The 16995-nt window shown below is 43.5% G+C and overlaps 1 protein-coding gene across 2 annotated transcripts in view; it reads left to right on the forward strand.

Moving 5' to 3' along the window:
• The window catches only part of Nhsl2 (NHS like 2), an 87821-nt gene extending 74086 nt beyond the window's left edge, over positions 1-13735 (forward strand). For both annotated transcript variants that reach the window (XM_045141084.1, XM_045141085.1), the window contains 3 exons: positions 496-2826; positions 6776-6908; positions 7715-13735. In XM_045141084.1, the coding sequence (XP_044997019.1) occupies positions 496-2826; positions 6776-6908; positions 7715-8036 (2786 nt within the window). In that variant the 3' untranslated portion in view covers positions 8037-13735. The remainder of the gene's footprint in view (positions 1-495; positions 2827-6775; positions 6909-7714) is intronic.
• Positions 13736-16995: the final 3260 nt, after the last annotated feature.

Below are 16995 nucleotides of genomic sequence, written 5' to 3' on the forward strand. Positions count from 1 at the left end.
CTTTTATGTTTCAAAGGTTAAAAGTGACAGATGCTAGTAATGCACAGGCCATTAGTGTTCTGTTTTGGCATGCTCCAGATTCACTTTAGGGGCTGCAAGTCACACGGTGCTGTCTTTACTCAGTTTAAAAGACTCAACTCTCATCTCAGGGTTGATGAACACTGAGGTCTAATGGTTTCATGAGCCTGGAAAGAAAATAAAAGAAAAATTCCCAGTAGCCCCACATGACACTTCTACTCTAAAAGGAATCATCAAAGCTGAGAAGTTTTTAGCATCCATCTGGGCAATTCAAGGACACCCTGTGACTCACTGTGTAGTGATGGGCAAGAACTCACCTTCCCCAGCATCCTCATCTGTGAAAAGAAAGAAGCAAGGAATTCTGATCAAGCTCTTAGGAAATGTTTCTTGGCAAAAAAAAAAAGATGCTCTTGTCTCAAAACAGCTGATGAAGGACCCTTTGCTGCACCACTAATGTTCTATGTTTTCCTCTTCCAGGTCACAACAACAGCTCAGCAGGCAGTGTGGCACACTCTGCCACCTCAGATGCCAGGCCCAGCCACTCCACTGTACAAAGTGTTCATGGAAGAGTTGCTATTGGACAGGAAGCTCGATTCCCAAATCTCACTTCACCAGGACTGAGAAATCCTTGTAGTGAGCCTGGAGCCCCTCACCAGGCACACAGTGGCCCAGACCCCCCTGTCATGGAGAGTATGGGAATGGTATACAGCGTCCCCAATTCTTGCAATGGACCAACAGAATCAACATTCTCCACTTCCTGGAAGGGAGAAGCTTTTGCATACATGACTCCAAGTGCCAGCAGCCAGAACAATCAAGTCAATGAAAATGGAAAAAATCCTCCCTCTGGGAGCTCTTGGGTCTCTCTGAACACACTTCCACCTCTGGTCCCTAAGGAAGTGGCTACCCTCTTTGTCACCCGTGATAACTCTGCAGTATGCACTGGGTTAGCCAGCTACACTGAGCACCCTACTCAACGAAGGCAAGTACCAGAAAGGCCCCCCAAGATTGGCCTTCTGGCTCGTGGTACCTCAAGGCTGGAGACAGGCCCAGGAGGAGCCAGCAGATTCCGTGAGAGGTCACTATCTGTGCCTACAGACTCAGGTACCGTCTCCATGGACTACAATGAGGAACAGAAGGCCAGTGAGGCCTGCGCCCTGCCTTATGCCAGTACCAGTTCAGAGGGCAGTAATAGTGCTGACAACATTGCATCCCTCGGGGCTGAGCAGGAGGCCCGACACAGAAGGCAGAGGTCCAAAAGTATTTCACTCAAGAAGGCCAAAAAGAAGCCCTCTCCACCTATGCGCAGTGTCTCTCTAGTCAAAGATGAGCCGCCCCTATTGTCAGAAGGTGGCTCAGCACTGCCCAAGGATCAGAGGCCTAGGAGCCTTTGCCTGTCCTTGGAACACCAAGGACATCATTCATCTCAACCAGATGCTCAGGGTCACCCAGCTGTGCCAATTCTCAAAGATCCAGAAGGTACACAGTTTTCCCACCACTGGTATCTTACTGACTGGAAGTCTAGTGACACCTACCAATCATTGTCTAGCTCCAGCACTGCCACTGGCACCACAGTCATCGAGTGTACTCAAGTACAGGGCAGTTCAGAGTCTCTCGCCTCCCCCTCCACCTCCAGAGCCACAACACCTTCTCAACTTTCCATTGAAGTGGAGGCCAGGGAGGTATCCTCTCCTGGAAGGCCCACTGGACTGATGTCCCCCTCTAGTGGGTACTCAAGCCAGTCAGAGACACCTACACCTACTGTCTCCATGTCCTTGACCCTCGGCCACTTACCTCCTCCAACCACCAGTGTCCGGGTACGTCCAGTAGTACCTGAAAGAAAGTCATCACTGCCGCCAACATCACCAATGGAGAAGATTTGCAAGTCACGGCTATCATTTGACCTACCATTGACCTCTTCAGCCAACCTGGATCTGTCTGGAATGAGCATCTCCATCCGCAGCAAAACCAAGGTGAGCCGCCATCACTCCGATACCAATTTTGGGGCCAAACTGGCACAGAAAACTAGTCCTAACCAGCCAATTATGCCCATGGTTACTCAGTCTGACCTTCGTTCTGTTCGCCTGAGATCAGTCAGCAAGTCTGAGCCAGAAGATGACATTGAGAGCCCAGATTACTCTGAGGAACCTGGAGCAGAAGAAGTCTTCTCCTTGCCAGAGAGAAAAGTGAAACCTCCTGTAGCTGAGAAACCTCCGCTGGCCCGAAGGCCTCCAAGCTTGGTCTACAAGCCACCCCCTGTCCCTGGAGAGTACTCACTGACTTCATCTGCCTTGGCTATGGCCCCCAAGAGCTCCATTCCACACATGAGGCCACACCCCCAAGACAGCTATACCGTGTTGCGGAAACCAAAGTCATCTAGCTTCCCTGGTGGCAGGAGTCCCGGGGAATCCATGGCACCCTCGGCTCTTATTTTCACGCCCCCTGCCAGTTCCTCTGGTGCTTTCTTCTCAGGAACACATCAAACCACCCAGGCGAGTATGGAGGATGAGGGCTCCAAGGTGAGAGCCCTGCCTGAAAGAATTAACCTCCAGAGCCAGGAAGAAGCTGAGAAAAAAACAGGCAAGATTCCACCTCCAGTACCAAAAAAGCCCAGCATGCTATACCTGCCTCTCACCTCCCCTGTAGCTCAGATGGAGGCCTATGTGGCAGAACCTAGGCTGCCTCTCAGCCCCATCCTCACCCTGGAGGAAGATGCCAAAGGTCCCCCATCTGGAGATGACCTGAAATCACCTGGTCAAAGGATGACATTGGCTCTTCAGGTTGACAGTGAAAAGGAGGCAAGCTCTCCAGGTTAGTAAACTGCTGGCTCTTCCTTTCAATTCAGGAGGGATGAGGGTGAGGTCACAGTGCCAAAGACAGAGCAGATGCCCCAGGATAGCCATATCCATAGGGGGCTCCTCTGACAGATTTGGGCTACTCTGAATAAAACCTGCCAGTTGGCCTAACCATCCTAGAGATCAAGACTGACCCAGGTCACATCTCCAAGGCCACATCTAGGCCAGGCTACCCTTGGCTCAGGCACTAAGATAATAAAATGAAACAAGGCCTTAGTACACTAGGTCTTCAGGACCACATCTGCCCCTTTGCCCACTACTTTAGTGGATGGTGCTTTTCATTGGCTGCACTAAATTCACATTCATGCACAGGACTCAATACCTTCCCAGACCAAGTTCAAGTGCCCCCTGATGGGCTTAGAGAGTTCTGAGACAATGGACTGTTCTATGACCTATACTCTTTCACAGTGTCTTCCAGAGGAAAGAGAGCATTCTTCTTGGGATGGTGTGAGTCTAATTCTTCCCTGACTCACAAGACTAAACTAGTTAATGATTCTAGGTCTTTTTATTCCTATAACTTTGGGGGGAGGTTTTTCAAGATAGGGTCTTGCTCTAGGCCAGGCTGGCCTGGAACTCACTATGTAGTCTCAGGCTAGCCTTGAACTCACAGCAATTCTCCTACCTCAGCCTCCCAAGTGCTGGGATTAAAGATGTGGGACACCACACCCAGGTTTCTATAGCTTTTTAAATTGTAAAATATACATAACATTTGCTTTTCTTTTTTTGGTTTTTTGGTTTTTCAAGGTAGGGTCTCACTCTAGCCCAGGCTGACCTGGAATTCACTATGTAATCTCAGGGTGGCCTTGAACTCATGGCGATCCTCCTACCTCTGCCTCCCAAGTGCTGGGATCAAAGGCATGCTCCACCACACTGGCCCATTTTTTAGAAAAAAAAATATTTTATCTGGGTTGGAGAGGTGGCTCAGCAGTTAAAGGTACTTACTTGTAAAGTCTGATGGCTCGGGTTCTATTCCCCAGAACCCATGTAAAATTCTGATGCTCTAGGTGGCACATGGGTCTAGAGTTTATTTGCAATGGCTGGAGGCCCTGGCAGCACCCATACCCATCCTCTCTCTCCCTCTCTCTCCCTCCCTCCCTCCTTCTCCCTCCCTCCCTCCCTCCCCCCCCCCCTCTCTCTCTCTCTCTCTCTCTCTCTCTCTCTCTCTCTCTTAAACAAATAAATAACATTTTACTTATTTATTTATTTATTTATTTGAGAAAGAAACAGATAAAAAGAGAGAGAATTGACTCACCAGAGCCTCTAGCCACTGCAAACAGCTTCCTGTAGTTTTGTTTGTTTATTTGGTTGGTTTTGGTTTTTTTGAGGTAGGGTTTCACTCTAGCCCAAGCTGACCTGGAATTCACTATGTACTCTCAGGGTGGCCTCAAACTCTCAGTGCTCCTCCTACCTCTGCCTCCCGAGTGCTGGGATTAAAACCATGCACCACCATACCCAGCTTCCTGTAGGTTTTTAAATTGTAAAATATACATAACGTTTGCCAGTTAAAAATATTTTATTTATTTATTTAAAAGAGAGAGAAAGGCAGAGAGAAAGAGAAAATGGGTGCACCAGGGCCTCTAGCCACTCCAAACAAACTCCATATGCATGTGCCACCTTGTGGCATCTGGCTTTACGTAACTGGAGAATAGAACCTGGGTCCTTAGGCTTTGAGTTAAGTGCCTTAACCACTGCTAAGCCATTTCAACAGCCCTCACCCCCCTTTTTGAGACAAAGTTTCAATATATAGCCCAAGCTAGCCTCAAATTCACAATTTTCCTTCTTCAGCCTCCCAAGCACACAATTCATTATTCTTTAAGTACATTCATGTTATTGCATAATTCACCGCCAGAACTCCTTTAATCTTACAAAAATGAAAATCTATACCTCTCCAGCAATTCTGTGTTTCCTCCTCCCCCTGAGCCCTGGTGACCACTTTGTTACTTTTTGGTCTATGAATTTGACTATTCTGGATAATTTCATATAAGTGGAATTGTACAGTTATCTTATTTGTGATTAGATTACTTTACTTAATGACCGAAAGGTTTGTCCATATATCTCATCCTTTCAAACCCTTAACACCAAACATCAAAATATTATGAACTTCTTTAAGTTGATTTGGACTTTCATTATGTTAATCACTATGATTAAAACAAGCAGATAAAACAAAGCCATGGATTATTTTTCAAATATGCTTCCACTGGTTCCCTCATAATCATACAGGTCCCCTTCCCATCTACTGGGTAAGAATATTGCTTTATGTTGTTCTCAGCTGCTTGATTTTTTTAAAAAAATAATGAATTTGAAACAAGAGGAGCTAAGGATGTAGCTCAGTGACGGAAAGCTTGTCTAGCATGTACAGGATCTTGGGTTCCAACCCCAGCATCAAAAAATAAATAAATAAATAAACAGATCCAGATGTGGTGCCATATGCCTTTAATCCCAGCACTTGGGAGGCAGAGTTCAAGGCCACCATAAGATTACATAGTGAATTCTAGGTCAGTTTGGACTAGAGTGAAACCCTACCTCAAAAAACCAAAGAAAATAGAATAAATAATAAAATAAACAGACAAAGGCTGGGGAGAAGGCTCAGTGGTTAAAGGTGCTTGCTTGCAAAGCCTGCAGGCCTAGGTTTTGATTTCCCAGTACCTGCACAAAGCAAGACACATAATGTAGCACATGTGTCTAGAGTTCTTTTGCAGTAGCAAGAGGCCCTGGTGTGGTACACTCTGCCTCTCTTAAATAAATGTAATTTAAAAAAAAAATAAACACATGGGCTGGAGCGATGGCTTAGCGGTTAAGGCACTTGCCCGCAAAGCCACAGGATCCCAGTTCGATTCTCCAGGACCCACGTAAGCCAGATGCACAAGGGGGCACATGCATCTGGAGTTCGTTTGCAGTGGCTGGAGGCCCTGGAGCGCCCATTCTCTCCCTCTCTTTCTCTCTCTCTTCCTCTTTCACTCTCTCAAATAAATAAATAAAAATAAACACAGAAATAAATAAGGAAATAAGAGAATGCCTAAACCATTTGCTGGGCCCATTAAAAACAGGGACCTGGACCAGTCTTTACCATAAGGCAAATCACTAACCTTTTGAACTTCATGTTACTACTCTGAAACATGATGACATTAAAAATCTGTACCCTGGGGCCCGGCGTGGTGGCGCATGCCTTTAATCCCAGCACTTGGGAGGCAGAGGTAGGATTGCTGTGAGTTCAAGGCCACCCTGAGACTACAGAGTGAATTCCAGGTCAGCCTGGGCTAGAGTGAGACCCTACCTTGAAAAACCAAAAAAAAAAAAAAAAAAATCTCTACCCTGGCTGAGCGTGGTAGCACATACCTTTAATCCAGCACTCAGGAGGCAGAGGTAGGAAGGATTGCTGTGAGTTCAAGGCCAGCCTGGGCTAGAATGAGACCCTACCTCAAAAAACCAAAAAGAAAACTCTCTACCCTGGGGCTGGAGAGATTGCTCAGTGGTTAAGGCACTTGCCTGCAAAGCCTAACAACCTGAGTTTAATTCCCCAGTACCCATGGTAAAGCCAGATGCCCAAAGTGGCATATGCAGCTAGAGTTCATTTGTAGTGGCTGGAGGCCCTAGTGTACCCACTCTATCTCTCATCTTTCTATCTCCCCACCACCAGAGTGGTGACACACCCCTTTAATCCCAGCATTCAGGAGGCTGTGGTAGGATGATGGCTATGAGTTTGAGGCCAGCCTGAGACTACGTAGTGAATTCCAGGACAGCCTACCTCGAGTCCCTATCTCAAGAAGCCAACCAAACAAACAAAAAATCTCTACCCTGTTGCCCATCCGGAGTTGCTCTAATCAGCAAGTGAAGTAATATGAAATCGAATGTGCTTGGTCCTATCTATTATGGTAAACGTCATTCTTGCTGGTTCTTATGCCTAGGGAGTTCTGTGGAACCAAGCACCAAAGAGAAAAGTTTAATCAGTGATAAAACAGCTGAATGGATTGCAGAAGAGGATGATGACGTATTTGTGGCTTCACGTACAACTGAAGATTTATTTACTGTGATACACAGGTTTGAATCATTTTTCCCTCATGGTAATTGCAATTGCCTTCCCTTTTTCTACTTAAGGAAAAACTTCTACCTCCAAGCAGGTATTAGAATTGCAACTGGTGATTAATTCCAGATGCCCACATATATGAACACAGTTCAGGGCCTCACATCTCAAATTCACTGACGTCTTTGAGTAAAGAGGAGGGAGGGAGAACTGGGGAGGGGAAGACCAGGTGCTTAGAGAGAGGCCCCTTGTCTCCTAGCAACTGCTTAGCCTATTGTGGCTCCATCTGCCCTCTCACAGCTCTGTCTACAGTCAGAGACATTTAACCCTTTACAGAATTCTTTATACAACAAAAATCCCATCAAGGAGTGACTTAGGATGCTGAACACCATAATGATAGTGGGGATTTAGGTAGAGGGAGGATGAATAGATGGGGCTCAGAGGCATGAGGCAGGGGCTTAGTGACAAGGAACCTGGATCTAAGAGGCCAGCTATCAGAACTGGAGTACCAGTTCAGAACAGGACTAAACTCCTCCTAGATGTCCTGATTCTGTCTCTGAACTATTGACCTTGACTCCACAAATTTATCTTTAAGCCTGGGCAGGACTGAGCTTTCAGGCACAGACCAAGTAACTCCAGTTGTGGGCAATGAAAGGCATGTGGAGGACAGGGGCTCTAGGGGTTTAAAGCTGAGAGAGAAAGTCAGTTAATGATGTTTACAAGATTGCCATATTCATGTTCTCCATCACATCCCTAGCCAGAAGCTTTCTTTGCTAACTGCCTATTCCCCAAATTCACTAAGGCTAGACTCTCTCTTGTTTAGGTCAAAAAGAAAGTTGCTGGGCTGGAAGGAGCCTGGGGAGGGCTTCACAGGCAGCAGACCCAGTTCCCACTCGCCAATGAAGAACACAGATGATTCTCCCATCAGTGAGTCTGCTGCCACCACAGCGCCAAGTGGCAGTGCCAGCCTAGATGCTGGCAGAAATGATGATTTCAAGGCCTTGCTCCAGAAGAAGGGAAGCAAGACAACTCCCAGATCCCGTCCCTCAGCGGCAGAGCTGCTGAAGACCACTAATCCACTGGCTCGAAGAATTATTGCACAGTTTTCAAAAGACTACGAAGTCACCGATAACCCCAGTACCTAATAGCCCTGTTTTCCACATCAGGGTCTACTTACTAGACTTCAGTAGAGAAGGAGCAAGACAAAGGGTTTTAGAAAGGAATTGTGGGAGTAACAAAATAGCCTACATTTCTTTGACATTTACTCACACTCTGGATGGTAGAGAGGCCAGCATAACTAGAGCTGAGATCACTGGGCACTTGAATCAGCTTCAGACAGTCCCCACTTTCATGCTTCCTCCCTTGCCATGACTGACTATCAAAGTCCTCCTTATTGTCCCCCAGTGGTGTGCACTAAAGAAATTCTCAGATGCAAGGGTGTGTGTGCCACCTTTTCAATGTCCCAACTGCTTTGTCCATGAGCTCCTGTCACTGAGAGAGGCACAATGGGAGAGCAGATTGGGAGCTGCTAAACCAGGGGTGGGGGCATAGGGTGCCATTTCTATTGCTAATTATCCACTGTCCTTTGGGGAGGGGGCTTTGACAGCCCTGTGTACAGATACAGAAAGACACTGAGGCCTCCTCAATCACAGTGTGACTCTCCTCCAGCAAGAGTTTCGCAGGTGTACACTTAACTTCAGCATGGGGTTGATTGGATGGCTTTTGTGGTGCAAACTATGAATGTGACTCAATCCCAAAACTTCATGCCTTTTTCAGTTCGATTGTCTATGCGGAGATCAGGGTGATGAGTTTTAATAATTTTTTAGGATTCCCCCCATTAGCTAGAAAAGGTCAGGACTTGGGTGGCATTGGATGAACCAAGCTTGTGAGTGAATGGGGCATTTATTCACTCACATCTAGCCAAGATAACTCGCATGTGCACCTTGAGATCCTTCAAGTATCTGTCAGCATGGGTAGCCGGGATATGTGCCCAGCTCATGCTGAACTCCAAGTACTCTTGTTTCATTTGCACGTAACATTCGTTACAGGAAGTAATTAGATGAAAGATCAGCATCATCAAAGGCTCCAGGCATAGAGAAAGTAACAGCATCTTGCCTCACACCATTCAATTGAAATGGTGCTTTGTGGTTGTTTGGGTTTTGTTTAAAGGAATTCTGACTCTGTTCCACAAACTAAGAACTTGTAGACTAAAAGGCTCCACCCCAAATCTAAAAGGCAGCTTTTCAAGTTGCTATGGCCCATAATACAAAAAGGGCTACCTTTTTCTATGTATGTTCTGCTGTTTGACTAACTTTCAGTTAACCATGCTGGAGGAACAGTATAGTAACTAGGGTAAATGGAATGCTGAAAGAGTTCCAGATCAATCATCATGACACTTTCCCCTCCAAAGCTAATTGGCACAAACCATTCTTGTCAACTCAATTTTGTAAACAAAGCAAAAGCAGTGATTCATCTGATTTACATATGTCTGATTTCTGAAGGTCTGGGGACAAAATAGGCAAAGCACTAAACAACGAAAACATGCTGACCAGTGTTGGGAAAATCATCTGCTGGTCCTAAGAGGCCAAAAGAAAAGTTAAATGAAATTGAAGCCTGCTGCACAAAAAGTATCCCCTGACCCCTTCTTCCTACATGACTTAACCTGATAGATCCCTTGGTCAATCTGGAGAATGTAGTAAAAGTTCCAGAGATTCTAGAGACAAGCAGCTCTCAATTTTGATAGGTCACATTCCTCACCAATGGGAAGCAAGCTCTTACCTTAACTACCCACACTCCAACCAGACAGAGCAGCTAAAAGAAAACATGTTTAGTACTGAAAAGACTTGGGCTTCTCAAGTAGAAGCCCTAGGCCTAGCCCTTTGGTTGGTCCTGTTCTGAATTATAGACTAGTGAAAATAGGCTAGGCTCACCAACTCCCATGCAACAAGTACTTCTCTCTCTCTCTCCCTCCTGCCCTCCCTCCCCCCTTTTTGATCTAGAAAGAAGCCACTTAAAATAATACAAAGCTCGGGAAGTCTCAGCTATTTTTGAACTATTTGGTTTGAAGGTCTTAACCAAGTGCTGTAAGTTTTGCCTGAAATAAAATAAGATTAATTCTTAGATTTGGTTTATATATGAATGTTAATGTTTATCATCCCCAAATCAGAATTCCAAAAAATGAAGACATTTCCCTCTGTAGGGAAATAAAGAAGTGCTTTGTGATTTTACCTAATTAGAGCAAAAGGCTGCCAGGGCCTGCTCCTTGGGAACCATTTCGCATAACAGAACTCTAAAGTACGGGAATATGGGACTCATTTACTTTTTCTGATTTCTCTGGAAACTTGTTTGTTCCTTCTAGCCCTTCCACCTTGCTACCTCTGGAAGTTCTCCCAAAAGATTCTGAAGCTGAATTTTCTGACACCTTGGTGTTTTCCAATCACCTAAATTCTTGTTTTCTTCAACAAAACTCTGTATGTGTGGAAGTTTTAGAGCATCTTCTGCATAATCACTATGAGCTTCAAATTCCCAGTTTGTGTCCCATTGTCAGAAGAGGATTTGAAGCAGACCATCATGGAGAATATTTAGGACTAGGAATATTCATTCAATCTTTTGTGAAAGCAGGTGGAATGAGTACCAAACAAGGAATCAAATTGTAAATGAATTCTACTAGTCATTAATTAGCATAACATGAACTATCTTTCCTACTCCTAATACCCAACCTTTCTCCTGTCCTTAATATCATAATACCAACACTCTCACCCCCAGAACTTAGCATAATGTGTGTTGCCTACCACAGCTGGAGGACAGGGTGGAAAGTCCTTCTCAGGAAACTACTACTACCACCATACTAGTACAAGTAAGGATGAGAGTTATCTCTAGAGGTAGAAGATACAAAATGTTGGTGGAAAATGAAATTGGCCCCAGGTCAGCTTCTACTTCAAGTCATTTGTATCCCATGATTTCCCTCCAATTCCAACCAGTAGTAAGTGGCTGTGCTAAAGTGGCTTCAGTCCAGTCAAGGGTAGAGGAAGCCATCCCCTAAAGAGACAGTTAATGGGTATCGTAAGTGATTTGCACTTGCTGGATATTCATTACATGTTGTGCTTTAGATGTGTATGGTAGAGAATAAGTTGGCTCTGCTGGTGTGTACTGCTTGGGCCACCTGGGCCTCCCAGTATGCTCCAACTTGTCCCTCAGCCCCAATAACCATGAACTGCACACCTAAACCAACAGCTCAGTCATGAAGAAGGCAAGGCCACAGGACAAGGACAGTCAGCTCCTTCACATGAGCTTAATGTCCACATGATGACCAGCTGATCTTGAGAAATGATCTTGAATGTGCAAAGACAGGAGAGTCTTCAAGTCCCTACTCCCCACCAACAAGCATTTTGTCTGATGTCTACTTTATCTAGACAACATATATCCAATTTCAGTTTCTATGTACATGCCACCCTCAGTAGATCTGCCCATGTGCCTGCCCCCCTACTTCATCCCTGAACCAGTCAGGAAAAAGCCAATTGTGTGCTCAGTACTCTGTTCCCCACTGCTTCTGCCTTCTATGTTTGCCAAGTCTGACAAAATGGTGAGCTTTTACTTTAATATGATTTGCCAGGGCCAAGACTAGGGTGAGGCTATCGAAGTGCCAAGGGTGCAAAATTTAAGGAGATGCCCACTCTCAGGGCCCTGCAAGTGCCTTACCCTTGTCCTGGTCCTGTGATTTGCACTTTGTAAATTAGTATCAGTTGCTCTTCTTCCAGTTATGGTTCTTGGATAGGATGGTAACTTCCTATCTGTTGTTGTGCCAAATGTTCTTGCTATTGTTCCATTCATTGTCAGAAACCTTTATATGCCTAGCCATTAAAGAATCTTCAGTATTACCTGAAAACATAGTTGATTTCTAAGTAACCTGCTCCACATGGCAGATTAGCACCCAGTTCAGTAGACACACCATGGGCACAGCCCTTCAACAAAACAGTGAGTGAGTTGGAGGTCTATCCCTTCAATCCTCTGTCTTCTTTCTGTTCTGTTCTCCCTGGTCCTTGTGGCCCAGCACCAACTCTCCTCAGTGCCTCCTACTTTGTTCTCCTTCTCTAAGAAAAAATGCTCTCAGGAAAGGGATAAACTCATTTACTTTGAGATAATGAGGCTTAATGCTACCTCTTCTGAGGGTTGTTTGCATTTTAACAGGGGAAAAGCCTTAAGCCAAAGGAATGAAGTTCTACTAGTAGAATGTTAGGCATCAACTAGTTGTAGACATATATTTTTCACCCTGGAATGGCCAGATTCCCTGAAAGCTAACTTAGAGTATAGAAATATCTTTGTCTCCTGGAATCACCGTATTTAGTAGCTGATGGGCAATTAAATTATCTGGATACCCCATACTATTCTATATGATTACTACTAAGGACGTCTCATCAAAGGCTATAGAAAAGCCTTTGAGAAGGCCTAAATCAGTCATTCATATTGTACATTAACATATTTGTGTAAATGAAATTAATATTACCATTTGGGTAAAAGAACACAAAGGTTTAAGGAGTTTGTGAAAGTGTGTCCTATTTGTGAAAGGCAAAACTGTCCAATCCATGTCTCTGATGTTAGTCGTCCAGTATTGGTGATGATTACTAAATTTATTGGTGATACAACTTATTAAACACAGACCTCTGCTCCCCCCCCCACCATATTATCTCTGTTATGTGCTATGACTTCAGCTTGATGTAAGAATGAGACCATATTTAAACCAGAGCTTCCAGTACCTTCAACGCCTTTGCATGTGTTTCAACTATAAGTGACAAAGATAGTAAGGATTTAAAAGGACAAGAGAGTAGAAACGTACAAAAAAAGTGTCTTTGTTGAAAGGCAGCAAATAGTATAATTATTTTAAAATGATATGAAGTAATCCAAGTCTTAGAATATTTTGAAATAGATGTGTAGAGGACTAGAATTGTAAATGGTAATAGACACATATTTGAGGCACTTTAATAATTTTAGCAAAAAATTGCATGATAGATTATGTGAAATAAGTATTTAGTTTTGTTCAGTAAAGCCCCAAATCTAGGCCAGTGGTCCTAGAACTAGAAACAGCAGTAGCTTCCCTGGAGAGAGAGAGAAGGAGAGAGAGAGGTAGATTATTCCATCAGTCACCCAAATCACTAGAGCCATGTCTCTCCAAGAAATCCCAACCTTTCCCTCTGTTTTGGCTGTCATTAAAGTTACCAGTCTCTAGCCAAGAGATGGATTATCATCATCTTGATCAAGCATGCATTATTTTTAATTTTAAGAAATTATCAAATTGAATCGACTTGTTCAACTGCAAAGCCTTTGATTTGACTTAACCAGAATATCTGGCCTGTTTTGTTGTTGTTGTTCTTTTGTTTTGTTTTTGTAATTCACAAGTAAGACAGAGGGAGGGAGGATTGTTGGGTTTTTTAGTATTGCTGGTCCTTAAGTAATTTTTCCTCCCTATGATGGCTGTTCTCCAGGAGGGCTCTGGCAGAAGTATACTTGATTTTGAGATTCTGCCTAAAGTGTAGAATTTGATAGCAACAAACCCCCAAACAAAAACTGAACCAGAACAACCAATTAACCCTTTTCAGCCTCTTTGTAATACCAAGCTTTATATAAACTTATTCCTTATGTGGTGTTGAGCTTTTATAAATGTTGAATTTTATAAAATGTTATGCATGCAAACGCGGCATTGTGCTCATTGTACCAGTCACCTTAAACCTGCTCCTTCCTCCATATGTACGATGGTGAAGAAATACCAATATGTATGTTTTGATGTATCCTGATCAATTGTAAATTACAAACCTTTTCATTACTTTTTAAATGAGCTATATTTACTCTGGCTAGTAGTTAAATTTTTATTCTTTTTATTATATTTCATTGCTACGTTTTTCTACTGACTCCAAAGCTTACTTTGGGGGAAATTTTCTTATTTCCAAATTGTTGTATTTATCTTGTTTCTATATTTATCTATAGTCAAAGAATGTTAGAACTGAAAGGGACCAACCTCTTTCATTTCATGGATGAGGAAATTGAGGCCCAGAAAGGTCAAATGGCTTACCTAGGGTCACAAACTGAGTCGTGATTCAGGGCCAAGCCTCAATTCCATGGCTTCTGCCCCTGGCAGAGTGTTTTGTCATTTGAAGCACTACATTTATAGAAGATCCGTAGCTGGCTTCATCTTTAATGACTCATGAATTTCCCAGGTATTTCAATGGAAAAAAATTTTATATATATATATATATATATATATATATATATATATATATATATATATTCTGCATATCTGCTTTAAGGGAACATGCTCAAAGTTCTTTAGTTCATGAATCCAAAGATAAGTCTGATTTTTAGTTTAGAACCTTTGTTTCCTTCCACATTCAGTATCTGTGCTCTACTTTGTATAATGGATGTTTTCCCTAAAGGCTGTGTGAAAAAAAAATGGATTTTTATAGATCAATTTTCATTTTTAGTAGGAAAGCTTCTCTATGTAAGGGAGTCTTCTAAGGACTTCTTTTGAAAAAAACCAAGACTCTTCTTATCATCATTCCTTAAAGTCCCTAAGTTTTAGTATGAATTTTTGTACTCGGTGTTTATTTAAAGTAGGGCAAACCAACATTAGCTTTTCTAGAATTTACTATAATCTTCCCTTCCTAATCTTTTTGAGAAATCTTCAGATGCTCATGAGCTACTCCATTATTTTCTAGAAACTTCAGCTGGCTTGACATTTTGCCAATCCCTGGGCTCAAATTCCATCTCTATCGTATCAGACAATAATAGTTTCCTAGTCACTGTTGATCTCTACATTTAGCCTGTTTTCCAGAACATTTGTTGCCTGAATGTACCTTAGTGTGCCCTTGCTTTAGTTATTCTTGGGCCTCTTTCCATAGTCCATGCACACTTCACTGTTCCATGGACTTGCAAAGCATTGCACCTTGAGGGCTGTTATAATCATATTGAGCAATATTTATAGTTCTTTCTATTGTTCCTTAATTTCTCCTGGACCTCCTCTAGTTTCCCTTCTCAAGCATGCTCAGAGGCTTCTTTCACCAGAAACTAGTATTTTTGCCATCACCTGTATCAGGGATTGATAAACTTTTTTTTTTTTTTTTGGCAAAGGGCCAGAGAGTAACTGTTTTAGGCTTTGTGGGTCTGCAGTATATTCTTCCTTGCTGTGACTGTTCATATGTGTGTTTTACACTCCTCAGAACATGAAAGAAAACATACTATTAACTCATAGGCCATGCAAAATTCAAACTGGATTTGATCCACTTGTCATACTTTGCTGACCCCTCATTCAGGCTGCTATTTCTGTGACTTGCCCCATGTAATAACTGGGTCATGTGTCAAATGCTGTAGCTAACTGATCTGATGTCTACGTGCATGTGAACAGGTGGAGAGGTCCTACATATGCCAGTTCCTCTCTCTCTCTCTCTCTCTCTCTCTCTCTCTCTCTTTCTCTCTCTCTCTTTACCATCTCTCTCCTCTCTTCTTACTTAGAAACCCTCATTCTCTTCTCTGAATATGTCCTTGTCATTCAGTGTGCCTCTATTTCCCCAGGTTTTGGGTAAGCTGGTGGAAAAGAATGGGTTTCTAAGTTTTCTGAGTTCTGTTGTCCTGTCAGTGCTCACCCGACCTTGAGCAACACTGTCTTATCACATGCTGCCATCACAAGTTTAGGGCACTGTCATTCAAAAGTCTAGTAGCACAGGCCATAAGATTCTAGCCCAGTTTGTGATTTCCTAGAAGAATCATCAGGCTCCTGTTTCCACAGGCGGGTTTTAAAAACAGCATTCATGTGTCTGTTTCCTACTGTGGTTTGGATCTGGCAATAGATAAAGCCCACGAACCCAGCAAAGAACCAATAGAGTGCAGGAGGTAGGTTGTGCCCACAGTCTTCCCCTGACTTCAGAGCCCCTACTTCTCCAGGATAGGCACCTAAGGACGCCTCACACATTCCCACAGCCAGTGGGCATTCAACATACCACCTCCTCCTGTTTTCTTCACCTCTCCTTCCATGCCACTCCTATCTCCACCCCTCATGCTTTCAGGAGTCTGAGCTCAGATTCACGTTCTCACACTCACTGTGACACATCAGGAGATACCAGTGGCCCAAAGGGTGTGTGCTTGTGTGTGTTTTCTCCATCTGGCTGTGAGGTCTGTATACACCAATGAATCATACATACATTTGTGTGTGGGGGCACATGTGCACAACATCCAGTGTTCTCATTGGTTCTCTAGTCCAGGGCCATGTCAAAAGAATGGCAGGAGTTCTGAGGTATCACTCCTCTTGTTATTTGAGGCTTTCTTTCCACTGGCTTGTGTTGGCTCCTTCTCATGTTGTCATTAGTATTGAATGTATGGCCCAAGACAATTCTTTGTCCAATATGGACTATAGTAGCCAAATGTTGGACACTTCTGATTGAAAAGAACTCTCTGTGACACCCCTGGACAGACCAATATCTATAGAGGCAGCACTGTAATTGCACATGGACGACTCAGTCATTCAAACATAAGCCCTTGTGCTGCAGCAAGAAAAATAGCTCACCAGGTTCACTTTTCAGGCCCTCTAGTTTTATGCCTATCATTTGAGCCCAGGGATATACCCAGTTCCTAAAATTTAAATTAAAAAAAATCAAAGACATGAGTAACTTTCAGGATGTCCTTATTTCAAGAACCCATGGAATGTTTCCTTTCTGCCTTCTCTTTGGGATTTCCAGAATTAGGAAGGGAAAGTTGCAGGGTTGTGCCTTGGGCCCTAAAGAAATACAAGTACTATGCTGGCCAAAAAGATGAGGACTGAGGATTGGCCAGCCATACTTTGGCATCAGGGGCTAATTTTTATTAGGTTAGCGCTTACAGGTGGTGCTCCCTGGGCTAGCAATGCACTGAAGACAAATGGGAGATAGAAATGTGCAGAGCAATGTTTTATACTGAAAGGCAGAGATAGGGCCACCCCCCAGTGATGGGACTGTGTCTCTGGATTCAAAATTCTAGGAGGGCATTAGCCCAGTCTTTGTAGGATTCCAACACAAAGTAGAAGGGAGCCCTCTGTGGGGTGATATTGCAAACAGGATTTCTTTTCTTTCTCTACCTTTTTTTTAA

The sequence above is a fragment of the Jaculus jaculus genome, chromosome X (assembly GCF_020740685.1).
Source record: "Jaculus jaculus isolate mJacJac1 chromosome X, mJacJac1.mat.Y.cur, whole genome shotgun sequence".
In the NCBI taxonomy this organism is placed as follows: Eukaryota; Metazoa; Chordata; class Mammalia; order Rodentia; family Dipodidae; genus Jaculus; species Jaculus jaculus.